The sequence below is a fragment of the Cetorhinus maximus genome, chromosome 12, assembly GCF_964194155.1.
Source record: "Cetorhinus maximus chromosome 12, sCetMax3.hap1.1, whole genome shotgun sequence".
Taxonomy (NCBI): Eukaryota; Metazoa; Chordata; class Chondrichthyes; order Lamniformes; family Cetorhinidae; genus Cetorhinus; species Cetorhinus maximus.
In genome coordinates this window covers 5559758-5578549 of record NC_135890.1, presented here as the reverse complement: position 1 = coordinate 5578549, position 18792 = coordinate 5559758, and the positions used below count along the sequence as shown (strand labels likewise).

Genomic DNA, 18792 nt, shown 5'->3' with positions numbered 1-18792 from the left:
CGCCGACTCACAGGAGACCCTGGCTTGTGACCGACCAAAATGGAGAACGTTCATTTGGGGAAGGCACCAAACACACCGAGAGACTTCAGTGGGAACATGCAGAGCAGTCAAGACGTCGGAGGGAGCACATAAACCTCCAAAAAAACCTATCTACCCAACCCTTCCCCTCGTGGCAGTCTGCAGATCGCGCAGTGGGACTTATCAACCATTTCGGAACCCATTGAACTGGAGTGGAAGCAAGTCATCCTCAATCCGGAGGGACTGCCTAAGAATAGATAGGAAGGGGCGAGGCCATGGAGGACTTTGAAAACAAGGATGAGAATTTTAAAATAGCAAATGGGTCTTGGTTCTCAGACTTTGTATTCCTCGATTAAATTGCATAACATGTAAAAGAAAGGACTGAGCTTCAGCCAAGTGGCAGCTGCCGCAAATAAATTTCCCCAATGGAAAGTGCGCATTGCCTGTTCCAAATTAAACTTGCCTCCAAAAAGGAACAATGCACACCCCTGGGTAAGTAAACAATTTGATAAACCAACAAACAGGAGTCACAATAGCAACCATTCCTCATTCGATAAGCAGGTCTATGCTGCTTAGTGCACTAAGTATTGATTGTCTCGCTCAGACTACGCTTTAGATTCTATTGTCAGTCTTTAAAAAATATTCTTGGTAATAAAGAGTATATTACCGCTTGCAGTTGAGGTCTCTGTTCCCATTAATAATATTTTATTGGGGTCTAATGTGAGATGCACAGCCTTTTATGTGGAAAGAGTTTGCACAGCATACGGATGTCACCAAAACCACGGTAGTGGGGGCAGGGAATAAAATGCTTACTTCTTTGAGAGGCATAATATATGTGGAAAGAGGTTTTATGATGGATCGTTCTTGCCACTTTGCCTGTCCTTTTCTGCTAAGCCAGGAAAATTAAAAGTAAAAACATGTGAAATAACAGACCTAAGTCCAACAAAGGTACATTTGTCAAAAAGCACCGCACATTGCAGATGGAGAGAGAAATACTCACTGGGAATGCTGGTCCCTTGTTAGACTTGGCTTCCTCTGATGAACACCTGCGAGTAGATAATGCAGCCCATTGTTGGCAGCAGTGTGGGCATATGAATGCTTTATGAATTTAGGACTCGATCCTGCTGTCGGTGGGTGAGATGCTTTTAAGCACACGTTATTTTAACATAGTCTTAGACTCAAGAGCCACTTACTTTGGTGTTTATCAGAAGAGGCGATGCTGATCCCAGTAGAGACTCTTGTAACTTGAAAAATGTTACACAGACCAAACTCCTGTTTGAAGATATTGCTTCTTCTTTCTCTCCCGCACTTTGCTTTATTTCCATATTTTTAGTCTCATTTTTATGTGTACTTTAATCTATGTAAAAGAGAGCAATCACCCTGGTCTTTGTATAGCCAACCCAATTCAAAAAAATTACTTCAGTGGTTATAAAGCGCTTTGAGATGTCCGGTGGTTGCGAAATGTGTGCTATATATGCAAGTCTTTTTATTCAACGTTGCTCTGTTCTTCAGGTTGGATATTTACTGACAGCTTTATCCACCAGTGCTGGGTTCCTTATGTTTCTAGTTTCATACATTTGATAGAATTTAGCCGGGGATCAAAGGTGAAACATTTACCATAAAACTTATTCATTATATTCTTCCATCACAGCTTTGCACTTTTTTTAATCATCGCTGATTTGTCACCACACATATGTTGCTTTCTAGATTGGAAAATAACGCTTACAGAATCCAGTGGGAAAGAATCTACCTTGAAAATTGCATCAAGTGACGTTTTGTTGACAGCCGAATACAGTGAAGCTGAGGTATTGGTATGTTATTAATTATATATGACAGATAACTTCCAGAACCAGCATAGCTGCGGGCCTAAAAACCTTTTAAACTTCTCATTTTTGAATTCTATGTACAGTTAAACCTTGTGTGAAGCTGATTTACTGACAGCACCAGATTAGATTCCCAGGAGCAGAAGTAAAAGCCAAAAATATATATATATTACGGACAATTCTTTGACAACTGTCTTTCCGAAATAATGAGATCCAGGTGATGTTTGATCTTCAAATGTAATTTCATGTGTTTCTTGCACATGACAATGGTTTAACTCATTGTTTGAGTGTTTCCAAACCGGAACAGTCATATCACAGGAGGTTTAAGGCCCTTCAATCACCTCTGAGGCTTCCCGTCTAACTCTCTGTGGTCAGTATTCTTACTCGTATATCAAAGCTACCCCCCCTTCAAACAAAAACGATAAAAATATGAGAAAGATGTGGTAAATCTTTACTCAAAATCAGTTATTTTTACAGGAATTAACACACAAGTATTTTTTGTGAAGTACTTTCACCCTCACCCCTGCCCCCCTCTTACTATGTATGCACTGTTTACAGATGAGATGTTGCCCTGGCCCCAGAATGCTATGAATGATGCTTTTAAATCAGCCCTAAGAGGCACATAGATCATGTCTCTCAGTCTGCAGAATGACTATCTACCCCATGGCAGCATGACTGGGGAAGAAAAGAACTTGTATTTATATAACGCCTTGCACATCCCGCAAGAGTGCTTCTCAGCCAACGAATCATTTTTTTTGAAGTTTACTCGGAGTTGCGTAGTTCAACACAAGAGCCATTTTTCCCAGAGCGAGTTCCCACAGACAGCCACGAGATAAATGACCCATTAATCTGTCTTGCTGGCGCTTGTTTGAGGGATTAATGTTGGACAGGGCATTGGAAGAGCCTCCCTGCATTTCTTCAAATGGTGCCGGGGGATATTTTTCTCTCGTCCACCAGCACAGGAGCTTTCTTTTAGTGTCTCATCAGAAAGATGGTGCCTCTGATAAGGCAGCGTTTCACCCAGTGTGGCTTGAAGCCCCAACTTTCTCTGGCTGAAGAGGTGAATGGGCTGCCAGTGCAAACTGACACTCGCGTCTAACTACGAGGTGGCTGAAGTGTGTTCGACAAGTCTGTTTACCGAGACAAATAACCACAGTCAAATTCGTGTAACATTCAGTAATAATTTATTTTGTTAATTTCAAGAACAACCAAATTCATTATCTTGAAAACGCTTCATTTAGGAATTGTTGACAACACTGTTCTGCAAAATGTAAAGGTACTATACAAATTCTTAATACAAAAAGAATAAATTAATAGCAGAATTTCACAATTCTGCATTTTCTACACCATACATGGTCTTCTTTGATTAAAATAGAACAGAAACCAGAGGAGGTGGGGTGGAGAAGTAAAGACATTTTACATGCTCTTTTAAGATCAACAGCCATTTTCAGGGAGCAATCTACTGAATTCATTGTAACTACATTGCTTTAATTTACACAACTTGTAATAAAACTATTGACATTTATAGATGTAAAACTCTACAACTATTCTAGTGGTAACTGTTTGTTGGGTAGCACCTGAATCTGGTTTGCTATGTCCAAACTAAAACTAATACTGATTTATAAAACATATTGGAATTTTAACATTTTGCACAATGGTAACTGAAACTGTAATTAGAAAAATCTGCCTCACAACAAATGCATGGTTGCGTCTGTGAATGTTAGCCTCTCTTTTTAACTCAACACGAATCCTTCCTGGTCCTCTCACAAAGACAAACAGTGCTGTCTGGTTTTCTGCCGCTTGCTGAAGCAATCCTTTCTTGTCCATGGACCACACACAATGGTTCTGCTTCAGCTTACTAAGCAGCCTTTCTAGGCAGGCATCCTTGTTGCTGTCTCCCCTCCCCCTCTGCACACTCCCCCCCCCCCCCCCCCCCCGCCAACCACCTCCCCCCACCCTCCCCACCACCCCCTTTCACCGCAGCCCCCCCACCCCCACCCCCAACCCCAATCCCGACTCCAACAGGAAACCATCAAATATTCAGAAGGAGAGAAAAAAAAATGCTCCCTTTTTTTTTTGGCAAGATCAATGTCCTGCTGCAACAGTCACCTTGCTGAGAAATCTGTGCTACAGACTTTGCGAACTTTCCATGCCAGCCACTAAATTATTTCTGATGAGTACTTCATGGGAAAATATTTTAAAAAAATTTGTGAGGCCTTCTAAGGGTTGACAACTCTCCAAGGTCTTGTCCAATAAATCAGCTAAAGTCCTTGAAGAGAATATACGACCAGCGAGCTGATTCAAAGCTTAAACTAAGACTGGCATTGTACATAATGCAATATTTGTGCAGTCTAGAAATACGCGGATTATGCTAACCGTGTGCTTTTCTGATATAATCAACGTATTAGCTACTAGACCACACGTCTGAGCATCAAGAACTGCTCACCCAGCCTCCATATAAGCCATCCACAAATATATTTCAAAATTGTGTTGCTTTTAAGATGGGAAAACAATCTTGCCTGCACTCCGGCATTTTTGAATGTGAAGAATGCATTTTTTAATATCTTTCACACGTTATTATCTGCCAGAACCATTAATGAAACAAGAGATTGAGAACTTATTTATCAGGTAACCAGCGGGCAACGTACATCCAAATTTCCCTCTTCAGCTTTAAGTTGGTCTTTGGTAATATTCAAGTAAACATAATGCTTGGTTAAATTCTGAAGTACTTCATTATTACACTGTCAGTATTACTTTGTACAAGGGAATAAAACAAAACCATACACACAGCCTTCAAGCACAGGAGGTCTGGTGTATACGATTCACAGTTTAAAAGCAGTGTCGCATTTTATTCATAAAGACCTTATTATTGTTGACCAGTGGTTACCTGAGTGACAGCACAGTCTGTGGTACTTTAATTAGGCTTCATTTCGGCTTTGCTGATTGATTTCTTTTGTGAAAGTGCTTGGAGCTGCAGTTGCTGGTTAATGACCGTGCGTAGAGTAAGGCAGTGACAAGGGACAGTGAGGTGATCACTGAAGGGTGTCGATGTTTGTACTTTGATCTGAGGTCCGGTGTCAGACAAGAGTTCCAGGCTTGGCATTGTCACTTCCGTACCACTGAACATCTGCCAATTCTGAATAGAGTGGGGAGTCCATGTAGCAAGTGTCTTGGTAGGGCCTACAAAGAGAAAAGACTAAATTCAGGCAGTGCTTTGGCTTACTATTCAGTAAATTCTTACTTTCAGTGAAAAGTCATTAAAACATAGTCTGCGTCTTGCGAAGCACCTGAATGAACCAGATCAGGACTATGCTCTAACCATGGCACCACACTGCTTGGACAGTCTCGTATTTTGCTACTTCTGGTTCCAAGAAAACAAAGCATGAATTGTTTACTGCAGATTCCTGATGCGTAAAACCATGCTCTACTGAGACAGCTAGGTGGGCCCAAACCAAAGGTCCCATTACTCCAAGATCACTGCTGCTGCTGCTACTACTACTGGCAGGACAAGCCAGTTCCGAGGGCGAGCTTCAAAATATTCATTCTCACAAGGTGAGATGGCTCAGTCCCGTGTAGGGAACTGACACAATCCATCACAGCTGAGATTGGCAGGCTTAAGTGTCAGAGCCGCCTAAACACTTAACCCTAACCCCTAAGCTGTGTTGACTGGCAGCTTTGAAATCCTATAAGTTCCATCTTATAAAACAGCTGGAACACTGTAAGTCCGGCCAAGTTTTCTGCTGTGCAGCTAAGCTCATATCAGTTATCAACCGAGCTTGATGAAAACCAGGGAATCAATTGAAATTCTGTAATTTCAAACACAAAGCCACCTTGTTTGAAGAAGTCAAGAAAAAGGAGGGAAACTTTTCCAGGATTGTTTTTTTTCCACATCAGGTTGAAATCAAGACCTAAACTTCCCTTTCCCTGAGCAGATGAAGAGTTATAAATTTTAACCGGTAGGGTGGCGGAGAATTCGCAAAATTCCCCTTGTGTGTGGCTTGTGGCGTCAGCTCCACTGTAAACCCCAATGGCACGACGTGAGTGAGCACCCTCAGGCAGTGCCTTTGCGCACAAACGCACATTTAAAGTGTGCCAACTTTTCAACAGGTTGCCAATGAAAATCCTTCACTTTGTCTCAATAGCTTGACCATCAGTGTTCTGCCAGAATAACATTCGCAACCAACGTTCAACAGCAGAACAAGCGCTCCACTCAAACTTCCTCAAGGCTGAACCCTTTTGGCTTTTTGTATAGCACATGAGGGCAGGCAGAGCAGGTTTTCAATGTTAATGAGAGGGAGAAGATACTCTGTAAAGGCTTTATTTTAACCACATAAACGTCAATCTATAAAATCACCTCAGGAGACGGATAGAAAATAAACTATAGAATTCAGCAGCTCAGTATGAAGGTATTGATGTGAAACTAACAAACTAACGCTTTCCAAAAGGATTAATTCTAACCCTTCATAATCCACTGGAGTTTAATAGAAAGCACCTGATTTTTATTTAAGGAAAACAAATCAGTTCAACCCTTTATTCTTTTCAGTGCATTTAAAATAAAAAAAAGCTTCAGCTTTCTAGGCGTGGACTCTTATTTTTTTATTCATTCATGAGATGTGGGCATTTTATTATCCATCCCTCATTAATTTGAGAAGGTTCTGATGAACAGCCTTCTTCACCCGCTGCCGTCCTTGGGGTGAAGACACTCCGAGAGTGTTGCCTTACAGATTTTCATCGTGTTCTTGATATAATTTGAGTGACTTGCTAGGTCATTGCAGAGGGCAGTCAAGAGTCAACCACAATCCTGTGACTCAGAGTCACGTGTAGGCCAGACTGGGTAAGGACGGCACATTTCCTTCTCAAAAGGGAACCAGATGGGTTTTTACAAGAGTTCGGGCACTGATACTAACTTTTTAGTACAGATTTATTTCATTAACCAAATTTTAATTCCCCAGCTGCTTGTGGTGTGATTTTAACTCATATCTTCAGATTATTAGTCCAGGCTTCTGGATCACTAGTCCAGTAACATAACCACTATTTTACTGTACTCCCAGGGTATGGGTATGGTTTAAGGTCAGTCACCAGTTTTCCCAAGTGGTTTGACAGCATCACAATGGACATTACCTTTCAGGTCAATATCCACACATGCCCACTTTCAGATATAGAATAAGTGGAGAGCAATCAAGAGCATGATAACTCTAAGCAAACCAGAAGACCTCAAATGCTAAACAGAAGGCAGCAGATGATATAGCACTGGCTAGAAAATGAAGTTGGGATCTTCTGGTTCCTATAACCTAATGCTAAACCACAGAATGCACTTACTCGCTAAAGCCATTGGAGGGGCTGGGAAAATAGGTTTTCCCTGAAATAAAACACTGGATTGCTGTCTCAGTTTTACTTCTGTCAAAAAGGCACGATTTAAATCGAGCTTTGTTTTTAGTAATGAGAAAGAAGCTAAAAATACCACAACCATAATACAAACAGATAAACAGCACAGAGACAGACAGTGAGGGGCGTTATAACCGATTATTACTGTACCTCTATTTTACAGGGCTTTGGTGAGTTGGCGATTGGGTCTGTTCGTCATGAGGTGTGCTTGTTTCTGTTGTACCTCTATAGAAAGGCAGGTGAAAAGAGGAGCAGATAAGACTGAATATTAGTAAAAAGAAGAAAGCGAGGAAAATGTTAGTTAGAATTAGTGGTTAGAAAATTAGTAAGAAACTTATTGTCGGTGATTTAATTTTTTTTGATTGTTAAAATGGTAAAGAATTAGGATTGTAACATTGAAACTACTTTAGCCTTACACTGTAGGTAGACTTTTTTACATTCTGTTTAGATTTTAACTTCCATGCAAGTTCTGAAGACATTGAACAGTGAATACATAGACTACAAGAAGATTACTTGACACAAGATGCAGTGTGCTGCCACATTTCTCGTACAAACTCTTCATCCCTAACTCTGATGTTCATTGGTAATTATCACAATTTGATGTTAAAATCAAAATTCCGAGCCTTTTTTCCATCAAATCGCAGAAAGGTTAAGGCACAGTAGGAGGCCATTCAGCCCATAGTATCCATGCTGGCTCTCTACAAGAGTGACTCAGCTAGTCCCACTCCTGTGCCCTTTCGCTGTAGCCCTGCAAATTTTCTCTTTTCAGGTGCTTATTCCATTCCCTTTCGAAAGCCATGATTGCATTCCCCGCCCTCTCAGGCAGTGCATTGCAGATCCGAGCCGCTTGCTGCATTAAATCGGCACTCTCCGGTTCTTGACCCTTCTCCCAATGGAAGTCTCCGTCCATACGTACAGAAAATACTGGAAAAACTCAGCGGCTCTGGCAGCATCTGTGGAGAGAGGAACGGAGTTCTCATTTCGAGTCTGTATGACTCTCCTTCAGAGCTCTGAGCTCTACGGGCTCAAAACGTTAACTCTGTCTCTCGCTTCACAGGCGCTGCCAGACCTGCTGAGTTTTTCCAGCATTTTCTGTTATCGTTTCAGACATCCAGTATCCGCAGTATTTTGCTTTTATCAATTTTATCTACTCTGTCTAGACCCTTAATGACTTTGAATACCTCTATCAAATTTCCTTTTAATCTTCTCTTCTCTATGGAGAACCACCTCAGTTTGGTGGAAATTCTTCCCTGGAATAGTCATTTTGTATGCAGAATGTAGACAGGAAAGAGATAGTTGAATGACACTATTTAACTTAAAGCTCGGTCACTGAAATACAACATCTTCCTTAACTGAGGCACAATGAGACCAGGATTTAGCGTTATTTCAATAAGGTGGTGAAAGTGTAAACTAGGCGATAGTGAATTGGCTGCCTGTTTTACACCAACCCATATTTGCACTGCAGTCAATAGTGCCACCAGTTTTGCACTATTACTCAAAAATCAAAATAAGCCCAGACACATTCCCCCAAGAAAAGTGAAGACATTGTTCTGGCGCCTCTTGTGTGCTCTGTACTGACCCACTACAGAACAGCAGAGACAAAAAACCAGAAGCACATTGCCCGAGTATTTACTTGGCCCGGAATGGTGTTTGTATCGCACAGAGAGAACAAACCAAACATAGTCTCTCCACAGTCACATCACAACCCAGAAAAGAGTCTGTGGGATTAATCAGTGGCAATTTAACTTGTGAAAGGACAGCACTGTTCATCTGATCCTGTTGAAGGTCTGCTGTAGGAGGTGAAACACTTTAAATGTAATAAATATTTAATTTATTAGGACAGTTTTTCTTCATTGGGATTTAAGAAAATGAATTTTGCAACTTTAAAATATAGGTCGCTTAAACCGTTCCAAAACAAAATTCACGTGCTCTGTGGTCCGGAGTGCACTACTTAAAAAGTTATTTTACTCCTTTCATACAGAGAAAAGATTATTTTTAACTTAAAAAGTTTTAGGAGCTGCAGGATAAAAGAGAAAATGAGAGCGACAGAAGTGGAAAAATGTTTAACTTCTGGAGATGAGAATAACACATATAGTGAAGGCAATGTAAAACCAGAAAATACTGGAAATGTACAGCAGGTATGTCAGAATTTGAAAGAGGAATGAAGACTAGCCTTTCTGACGAACGGTCCCATCACATTTTTTAAACCTGCTAAAGGTTAAAGATCTGTACCTCATGGTCACTGTGATCTACCAGATCTTAATTGCCTTTAAGAGTCTGAAAGGAATATCCCTGAATCTTTTGCCCCTCTTGGGTTGGTTTAGGGCTTTTAAAAACATCATTTTTCATCTTTCCTAGGAGACTTACTTGCGTTACGACTGAGTCAAGCTCGATGTATCAGACATGCATTTTTATTCTGTCACAGACTGCTGGACATGCTGTGCATTTCCAATGTTTTCTGCTTTCACTTTCTAGCATTTAATTCTGTCAACTAGCCCTACATAAATGTAACAGTTCCAATTTGCACAGAATAGCTAATAATCTGGGAGTTTTACCAGCTCACCGTACAACTGAACCGATGTATTGCAGGAGAGCAGTTACTATGCACCCATCTGCTCATCTATCAGCTACTGTCAAGTTAGCAAACTGTAAAAAAAAACTTTGCCAGGCCGAACACCTCTGATGTGATAATTTTTGAAGACGATTTTTTTTTGCGATCAAATTGCTCTTCCAACTGTGCTTTAGGAATCCGGGTGTGGACAGTTTCGTGGTCTGAGAGTGGGAGCTTTGATAATGAACAAGGACAATAAGCTTTGTCCCCGCACCACCCCCACCTCCCGCCCCCAGACTGCATGACTCACCCACTCTGCCAGGACACAATGTGGTGTGGACTGCTTGATGGAGAAGAAACTACTGATTCGGCAGACTGCGTTGTGCTCCTTTTACTGCGAGGTGAGGCAGCTGGAAAGGAAAAAGGAGACAATAAAGGTCAGACAGACTACACCAACGCAAAGAGTAACTTCACTGGAGACAGCAAATGAAGTAAATGGAATATTTTTAGGATTAAAGTATTAGATTCAGCATTAGCCTTACAAAGGAAGATGCAAACTATGCTGTAGTAATGCTTTTCCAAATGCAATGCCATTGTTTTGAGTGAGACCAGATTCATAGGGTGTTAGGCTGGGGTCAAACTGAGTACCCTACATCCATCTCCTGGAAACTGGTCCTTACCTCTCAGGAACATGTGAAACTATTTCTGCTACTGAAATGTAATTTCTTCCTGTCCTTTTTTTTTTGTTTTGGCTTCCTGCTCTTGTGTTGCACATTTTTATTCAAAGATTCTGAAGACATTCTGAAATGTTTGCAATTGTTGTCCAACAATGTGATCCTTATTAATAAAATAATTAAGGATACACCCACAAACCATTAATTAGCTTATATGGCTCTTGCTGTCATATTATTTGTACAAACACGTTTCCTTCATGAATTATTTTCCACTTCTCATCTTTAAGGTTTTGTGTTCCTGTCATGCTCACTAAGAGGACCGACAACGAAACTAGAATCAGGCTCCTCTATAGAGAAAAAAAGAAAGACTTGCATTTTTATCACACCTTTCACAACCTCAGTACATCACAACATGCTTTACAGCCAATGACAGGCTTTCCTGAAATGCTGTTACTGTTGCATTGTAGGAAACACATCAGCCAATTAGCACACAGCAAACTCCCACAAACAGTAATGTGATAATGTATAATCCATGTACGGGTGGATGGTGGGGAGAAGGGTGCAAGAGGGTTCTGGGGCAACTTTCCATTCTTGTCAGCAGGTGCTTGGTGACTAACCTGTGACTCCCAACAATAGCACAGGTGAGATTAGTAACACATCCTACTGCTGCACATTGTAACCATTTGGCACTCCAACACACGGTGCGAGAGGATCATCCAAATAAATTCAAGCAGATCACAGCCTGGTCACCTACTGGCTGCTACCTCTTAAACAAACCACAGATAATTAGAGACATGGTGGTAAGCACACAACAGCAACTCAATCCACCACATCTTAGAACAGTGCAGTTTGAGATCAAACTTCAGAGAGCTTCTTTGCATCTTCAAGGAGAGTAATTCTTCGCCAGACATACAAAGAATACTTTGTTAATTGTTACAGGTAAAGTTCTGTACTGTAGGCAGCATCTTGCGATTTTACAAATCTAACACTTACTAATCTTTTGCCTGCATGCAGAACAAATGAAATACTTACTCCTGTTCCTATAAGTTCTTATGTTCTTTAACTGCCCCACATCACAATTTGAGATAGGTTTGACAATCCTGTTTTCAAAAACGCACACAATCTGTTAATTTGAAGTCTGAGGTCCTTAGGTCTTTGTTATCTAAATGTATTAAGGGATAGGGATGAAGGTGAATATATGGATTTAGATCACAACTTTTTAAAAAATTCATTCGTGGGATGTGTGTCTCTCTGACAAGGCCAGCATTTGTTGCTAATCCCTTACTGCCCTTGAGAAGGTGGTGGTGAGTCTCCTTCTTGAACTGCTCCAGTCCCACTGTGCTTTTCTCTGTAGTTGTTTGATGCAACTGAGTGGCTTTCTGGGCTGTTGCCTAGGGCACTTAAGAGTCAACCACATTGCTGTGGGTCTGGAGTCACACATTGGCTGGACCAGGTCAGGGTGGCCTGAAGGACATGAAGCAGATGCCATTTTGTACCATGATCTGATCATGATAATTATTAATGAGACTAACAGTGAATTCCAAAATCAACCATGAGCCTACTGAATTGTGGATCAGGCTCTAGGGATTAAATGGCCCCCTCCTGTTCCTATGGGCGGAATCGTCCGTGCCCACTGACATCGGGTGTGTCTGCTGGCATCGGGTGTGTCTGCTGGCGTCAGGTGTGTCCGGTGGCATGAGTGGAAAATATGGTGAGAAGGCCAAAAATCGGTTTCCATGACATCATGAAGCCAGTTTGTGATTGTCCACTCCGCCATTGGACATTGGGAACCTCTTTGTAATACACCTTCATTATAAGCCCAGCCTGCCGGAACCATCCGCTCCAGCTGTATCGCTTGCCCACGTCGGCGTGGTTTCACGCTGACGCCTTTCACAACAGCACACAACAGGCGTGCATTTGGCGGGCTGCACTTTGAGGGGAATTCGGAGGTGAGTACACAGTAACATTGTGGAGGCCTTGCCTGTTGGACTTCAAGGTTGAGGCGCTTTGCCGGGGTGGGGGTGGGGGGGTGTGGTAAGGGTTGCCCTGTGGTTGAGGCAACTTGTGGGGGTAGGGGCAAGGACTACCCTGTGGTTGAAGGTAATGCATAAGCACGTGCAGGGTTTAGGGGGGTTGGGGGTGGTTTGTTGGGGGGTGGGTGAGGGAAGCAGCCACACATTAGGGAAACCCTGTATAAAGTGACCATTCCACTGCAGCTGAGACAGTTCAGGTGCAGCCACATTGATGTGATTGGAGTCGGGCCTCTAGCTTCTCTGCCCACTCAAGCAACACAGAGGCATCAAAATGTCACCAAGTGCTCCAGAGCTTTTCACCCCTCGGGCACAGACAGCAAACTAATGAGCGTTTTAATAGACTGTTGAATAGTTGGACGACTGGGCACATTGTACAATCTCCTCGCTAAAACTGGCCATGGGGCAGTCACCGGTGGAGGTGCTCACAGCCCCTTGCAATGCCATCATCCTGGCCTGGACCAGTCTCCCCCATGGTTCAAGCTAACAGTGCAGCCTTGCAGTGTGGGTTAGGGGAATGCCTGTGCCTGAGCTGAGAGCACAGCCTGCAGTCCAATGGGCAAAGCTGCTGCCAATCGGTCAGGTAGGGTGGGCGGACGGTTGTGGGTTTTCGGGCAGCCAAGCAGTTCACTAAACTCTGGCCATCCAAGTGGTGGCCAGTGCTTTCCAGGATGCGTTAAGGGGCCTTCAGACTTAACCAGGACAGGTTCTTAGTACACCCATGCTAACCCACACGTCTCTCTCTTTCATCCTGCAGGAGGAGTACATCAGGAACATGGAGCCTGGTGAACCAGCTGTATGCCTCGTGACCTACAGAGAGCGAAGGCGACTGAGAAGAGAGTGACAGAGGCTCCTGGCTGCACAGAGGCAGGAGCAGCACCCTCAGGAAGAAGGGGCGGCTGGGGCTCCCACACACGCTGCCCAAGACCCACAGGGAACCTTCGCAGGCCGGTGCCTAGCGACACCCAGAGTCTATAGACGCCGCCTTTCATTCCTGCAGATGACTGAGAACCAGTCTTTCCGAAGACTGTGCATGTCTAGGGAACTGGGCAGTCACATCTGCCAACTACTGCAGGATTTGGCGCCACGGGGACATGGAGGGCATCCACTGCCAGTGGCTGTGAAAGTGACTGCGGTGCTCAATTTCTACACCAGTGGCTCCTTTCAGGACTCCACAGGTGACCTCTGTGAGATATCACAATCCGCCACCCACAAATGCATCCATGAGGTCACAGATGCCATCTTTGCGAGGGTACACAACACAGTGCATTTCACCCGGGACCAGGACAGCCAGGGTGCAAAAGTGATTAGATTTGCCCAGATTCGGCTTTCCCACAGGTGCAGGGTGTGATCGACTGCACTCATGTGATGCTCAGATCTCCATCGCACCACAGGGTCAACTATATCAACCGCAAGGGATTCCAAAACGCTTCCTACAGGTGTGCGCACGGTTTCCAGGGAGTGTCCAGGACGCCTACATTCTCGTCGGTCACAGATCCCTGAAGTCTCCCAGGGTCCACAGAAGCTGCAGGGTTGGCTCCTCGGGGACAAGGGCTACCCACAGAGGACGTGGCTGATGACACCCGTGCGGCGGCCTCAGACTGCAGCAGAACGACGCTATAATGAGGCTCATGCTGCAACTCGCAACTTGGTGGAGCAGACAATCGGGATGATGAAAATGAGGTTCTGATGCCTGGACTGGTCTGGTGGAGCCCTGCAATATAGTCGACAGAGGATGTCACACATCATCGTTGTCTGCTGTGCCCTTTACAACCTGGTGCTGCAGGGAGAGGAGCTGGCTGAGGAGGAGATGGAGGAACTGGAGGTCTGCTCCGATGAGGAGGGCGCTGATGAGAATGAGGGTGAGGGTCAAAGGTGATGATAATGGGATGAGGCCCTCACACTAGCCCGATGACGCAGGCGTGCTCGGGAAGCCCTCATAGCAGCTAGATTTGTGGAGGATGATGACGACATGCAGAGAGGTGACCCCATAGTTCCTCACATCGTATCTGTGAACGTTTGACTCCAGTCTGGCTTACGGCAGTGTGAATACCCTCTGTGAGAATGCTCCTGTCATGGAGACGCAGTGAAAGCACTAATAGTTGCTCGATTGTAGGAGGATGACAATATGCAGTGAGGACACTCCATATATCCTCACACAGCCTCTGAGAATGTCTGACTCCTGTCTGGCCAAGGGCAGCTCGCTTGCACTCTGTGATCAGAGTCATATCATAGAGAAGTAGCCATGAAACTTTAAAAGCATCTGATCCTTTGTCCGCCTTCAGCACCCACCCCCTTCAGGAGCACAGTGTCACTGGTCACAGTTGCTGAAGAGATGGGGACCAGCCCCACCTCAAAGGTGCTGAGAGCACAGAGAGAGAATGACGGAACTCTGTAACGCCTGCCCACAAAATTCTGGCAGCAATGACCAGCACCATCGAGGTGCAGGCATCAGTAATGTGTCCATTGAGTGTGAGGCTGGACCATCACTTTGGTCTGAAGGCTGCACAGAGCACAGGGAAGAGGCCCTGGACTGAGACACCTGCCTTTATCTTGTGCAAAAAGGTTTCACATCTGAGTGACACAAATACTGCTCATTAGAACAAGGAGCCATTGGCAGGGAGACATTCTTGGGAGTTTATTGACAATAGTGAATAGTACGTACAAGCGATTAAAGTGATCTTTTGAAGGGCGTAGGACTGGCCACCACTGCCATCGCCTCCCCAGCCAGATTAGTGAGGTTGCTGCCCATCCTGCGGTCAGAGTGGGGGTAGAGGACATCACGGGCGGCCTCCACTGTGTCCAAAAGGCGCTCGAGGGACATGTCATTGAACCTGGGGGGTTGCTGGAGTCTTTTTGCCTTGCAGAGCCATTTCTTTTTTGCAGCAGTGGTGGGCTGGAAGCACAGAGAGGTGTGCACACGGCTGGACTGTAAATATAGTGCCTGGCGTGATGAAGCGGCGAGGTGAAGACGTGGCAGGTGAATTGGAGCCGGCCTGACATGGAAATGGCGTGTTTCCCAGGAACGCATAATGAATGTGGCGGGTTTGGGATGATACGGCGTGAGAAGCCGCCATTGCGGCCGGCGGGAAAAACACCATTTTACCCGCCCGCTGCTGCACTTAGAGCAAATCTGGGACCATTCTGTCCTATGTTACAGCTAACAGAAAAAAAAAAATACACAGGTTACATTTTTTTAAAAGTGAAAGTAATGCATTCGCCATTTTGACTTGACGAGACGGATAGACTTTTCTGCCAAGTTGCTGCCAGTCAACTTTGATAAAATGTCTACCAGCAAGATCGATTAGTAAAAAAACATAATTGCAAGCAGAGTATGTCTACTAGTGCTAGACACAACAGGGCATTCTGTTGATTAATGTTGATTAAAACATTGGTTTCCTTGTTTCATTCTCACAATGATAATTTTGCCAACAATATTCAACAGGAAAGAAAATAGTGCTGAATGGAACATTTACAACCCATCTAATAGTGCCGAATGCAGTGACACAAACAGTACAGGTGCTCAGTTTGGACTCTGTGGCTTGGTATCCTTGGGATTAATTGCCTGATACACTCTGTAAAAAATGATTGTTGCCTTTTTAACAAAGCTCGGTTAGAGGCATTGTTCTTCATACTTCATACAGGAAACATCACTCCAACCTTGTCAGGACTGCGGAATGTCTGGCCTTTTCTTACATTCTTTCCCCACAGCAAACACAACAGCGCCAAACAATCACTGGGCCATTTACGGCCTCTGGGGTGTTTCACTAATGTTCTCCAGTGCTGACCCCACCGTCAATCAAATGGTCAGTTCATTTGCAAACCCACTGCCAATGGTTGAATTTAACTCTTATGTAGTCATAGAATGAAGCAAAGGATGGTTACAGAGGAGAAGGGGGCCATTCGTCGTCGTGTCCATACTGGCTCTCTACCAGAGCGACTCAGCTAGTCCCACCCACGCCCCCCCCACCTTTGCCCCGTAACCCCGCAAATATTTTCTCTGCAGCTAATTATTCAATTCGCTTTTGCAAGTCGACTGGTCGAGCTGTTGCCAACCAATCAGCACCCCTTTTCTCATGCAGTATAAATTGTTGCTGCCTCTGAAATTTGGCATTCTTGCATCTGTCCTGATGAGTGCAAGGCAAAAAGCTTCAATGGCATGTCTCTTTTTTCAGCAATACTGAAATATACTGTGTTACATAATCCTTAGCATCTTACTTTATATTAAAATGGTAACTTTCGGGCTGCACTTGATAATTATAATAAATTAGCATTTTGTACGTAAGAGCTAATTTTCCAAGTTGGCAGTGGACTTCATCCAATCAGAGCATGTAACCAAACTGTTGGGTTACGGTGCTGCTTAACTTTGTAATTATAATGACAGTCAAAAATATATGGGCAGCAAATGGTGGAGATCTCAGATCTGTACGCTCCCCACCAGGAACCTGTGACGTTGAAAAGTTAGCCCGAGGAAGCCTAAAAATCCATTCCATTGTTGAATTGTTCATTCTTTCGAGAAGTACAAAGGTTTACTTTTTTTAAACAAAAGTTGTGATGAGAAGCTGCAGACTTTGTTCCATTTTATGAAGCTCTGACTCCATAGTGTCGGCTTTTCACCTACTCTTGTACTATTACCCAGCCTCAGGCCTGCTCTGATAGCCACAGTATTCATATGGCTAGTCCAGTTCAGTTTCTGGTCAATGGTAACCCCCCAGGATGTTGATGGCGGGAGATTCAGCGATGATACTGCTAATTGAATGTAAAAGGGGAGATGGTTAGATTCTCTCTTGTTGGGACATGGTCATTGTCTGGTACTTGTGTGACACAAATATCCCACTGATGCGATCAACACGGGGAAGGTGTCATAAACTGTTTCATTTTGTCACTGACTGTTTACATGGAATTCCAGTAGGAGAACGAGAGAACCCCTGTGTAATTATCGGACTTATATACCCAACGACCAACAAGGAAATACAAAGCAACAGCAACACTGGGAGAAACATTCGATTTCAGCTTTGAAAAGACAACACTGATTGTTCTAACAAATTGCTTGGAACTTTCCATTGTGACATTAGCTTAGTTGCAGTAGTGTCACTAATATGATACTTTATTCTGGGTTTGAGACAAGTTTCTAAGTTAAAGCGAGTGACATTTTATCATTTAGATCAATTCTGAATCCTGCTAAATGACTACTTCAGACACACTAAATACAGTAACTACAGAAATTCACAGAATATCACTGCTCTAAACCTCCTGCCGAAACGTTTGACTTAATATTTCGGCCCCCATGCTGCCATGTTTGAAGGTGGGGAGGGGCTAGTAAAATTAAGCAGTTGACATTTCCACTCCCTTCGTGTCCAACCCCGACTTGTCTCCCATATTACGGCAGGCAGCCTGACTACCCTTAGGCCTGAGGCCAATTAATGGGCACTTAAGGGCCTCATTCTGCCTCTGCTGCTATTTTACATGTGGCAGGGGAAGGTAGAGGCAAGATGGTAGCCCAACACCTTTCACTGTGCGGGCCGTTGGGCAGGAAGGGGGATACCTCTTTGGGTGGTCTCCAGTGCCCATCAGAAGCACGCCCTCCCAAGATGGTATGCCCCCCACCTTTAACCCAACCCTTGGCTTCTTAAGACCAGCCCCATGGCCTTAGTTGCTAGGGTCTCCCAGCTAGGCCTGTCCAAAATTCAAGATTTACCTCTGGTCCAGATTCCATGACTCTTCTTCCTCAGGGACTGCCTGTAGTCCCAGCACTGGCCACTGCACGACCATGGCACTGTTAAGACTACAGAGCTGCCAGCCAATCAGAGTGGTCAACGGCTCTCTAGGGTGGGAATTCCTCCCAGATGGGGGCGGAAGTCCCAATCTGAAACAATTAAGGCTGCTCTCAGTGTATATTATTGTGGGGCAGCCGGGTTTTTGGTGGATGGGCTGACAGATGACTTTTCAGTCGGTGGGGGTGGGGGGCCTGAGGAATACAGCACCCAGTGAAATCCAGCCCCTTGATTCATGTCCTCTAGACCTGACTATTCTAATGCACTCCTGGTTGGTCTCCCACATCCTACTCTCCATAAACTTGAGGTCATCCAAACCTCTGCTGTCCATGCCTTAACTCGCAGCAAGTCCTTTTTCCCTATCACCCTTGCGCTCGTTGACCTACATTGGCTCCTGATTAAACAATGCCTTGATTTTAAATTTCTCATCCATATTTTCAAAACCTTCCATGTAATCGACCCTCTCTATCTCTGTAACCTCCTCCAACCCCACAACCCTCAGAGATATCTGTGTTCATCTAATTCTGGCCATTTGAT

At 44.1% G+C, this 18792-nt stretch overlaps 1 protein-coding gene and 1 long non-coding RNA gene across 4 annotated transcripts in view; one reads left to right on the top strand and one right to left on the bottom strand.

Moving 5' to 3' along the window:
* Nucleotides 1–219: 219 nt before the first annotated feature.
* LOC144687190 (uncharacterized) lies at nt 220–3370 on the top strand. The gene is made up of 2 exons (XR_013578092.1): nt 220–510; nt 1726–3370. It is a non-coding gene; the product is annotated as an uncharacterized LOC144687190 (long non-coding RNA).
* Nucleotides 3371–4788: 1418 nt separating this feature from the next.
* frmd4a (FERM domain containing 4A) overlaps nt 4789–18792 on the bottom strand; it is a 392307-nt gene continuing 378303 nt past the window's right edge. For all 3 annotated transcript variants that reach the window (XM_078552939.1, XM_078552938.1, XM_078552940.1), the window contains 2 exons: nt 10088–10187; nt 4789–5021 (listed from right to left, as the gene is read on the bottom strand). In XM_078552939.1, coding sequence (XP_078409065.1) covers nt 4919–5021; nt 10088–10187 — 203 coding nt within the window. In that variant the 3' untranslated portion in view covers nt 4789–4918. The remainder of the gene's footprint in view (nt 5022–10087; nt 10188–18792) is intronic.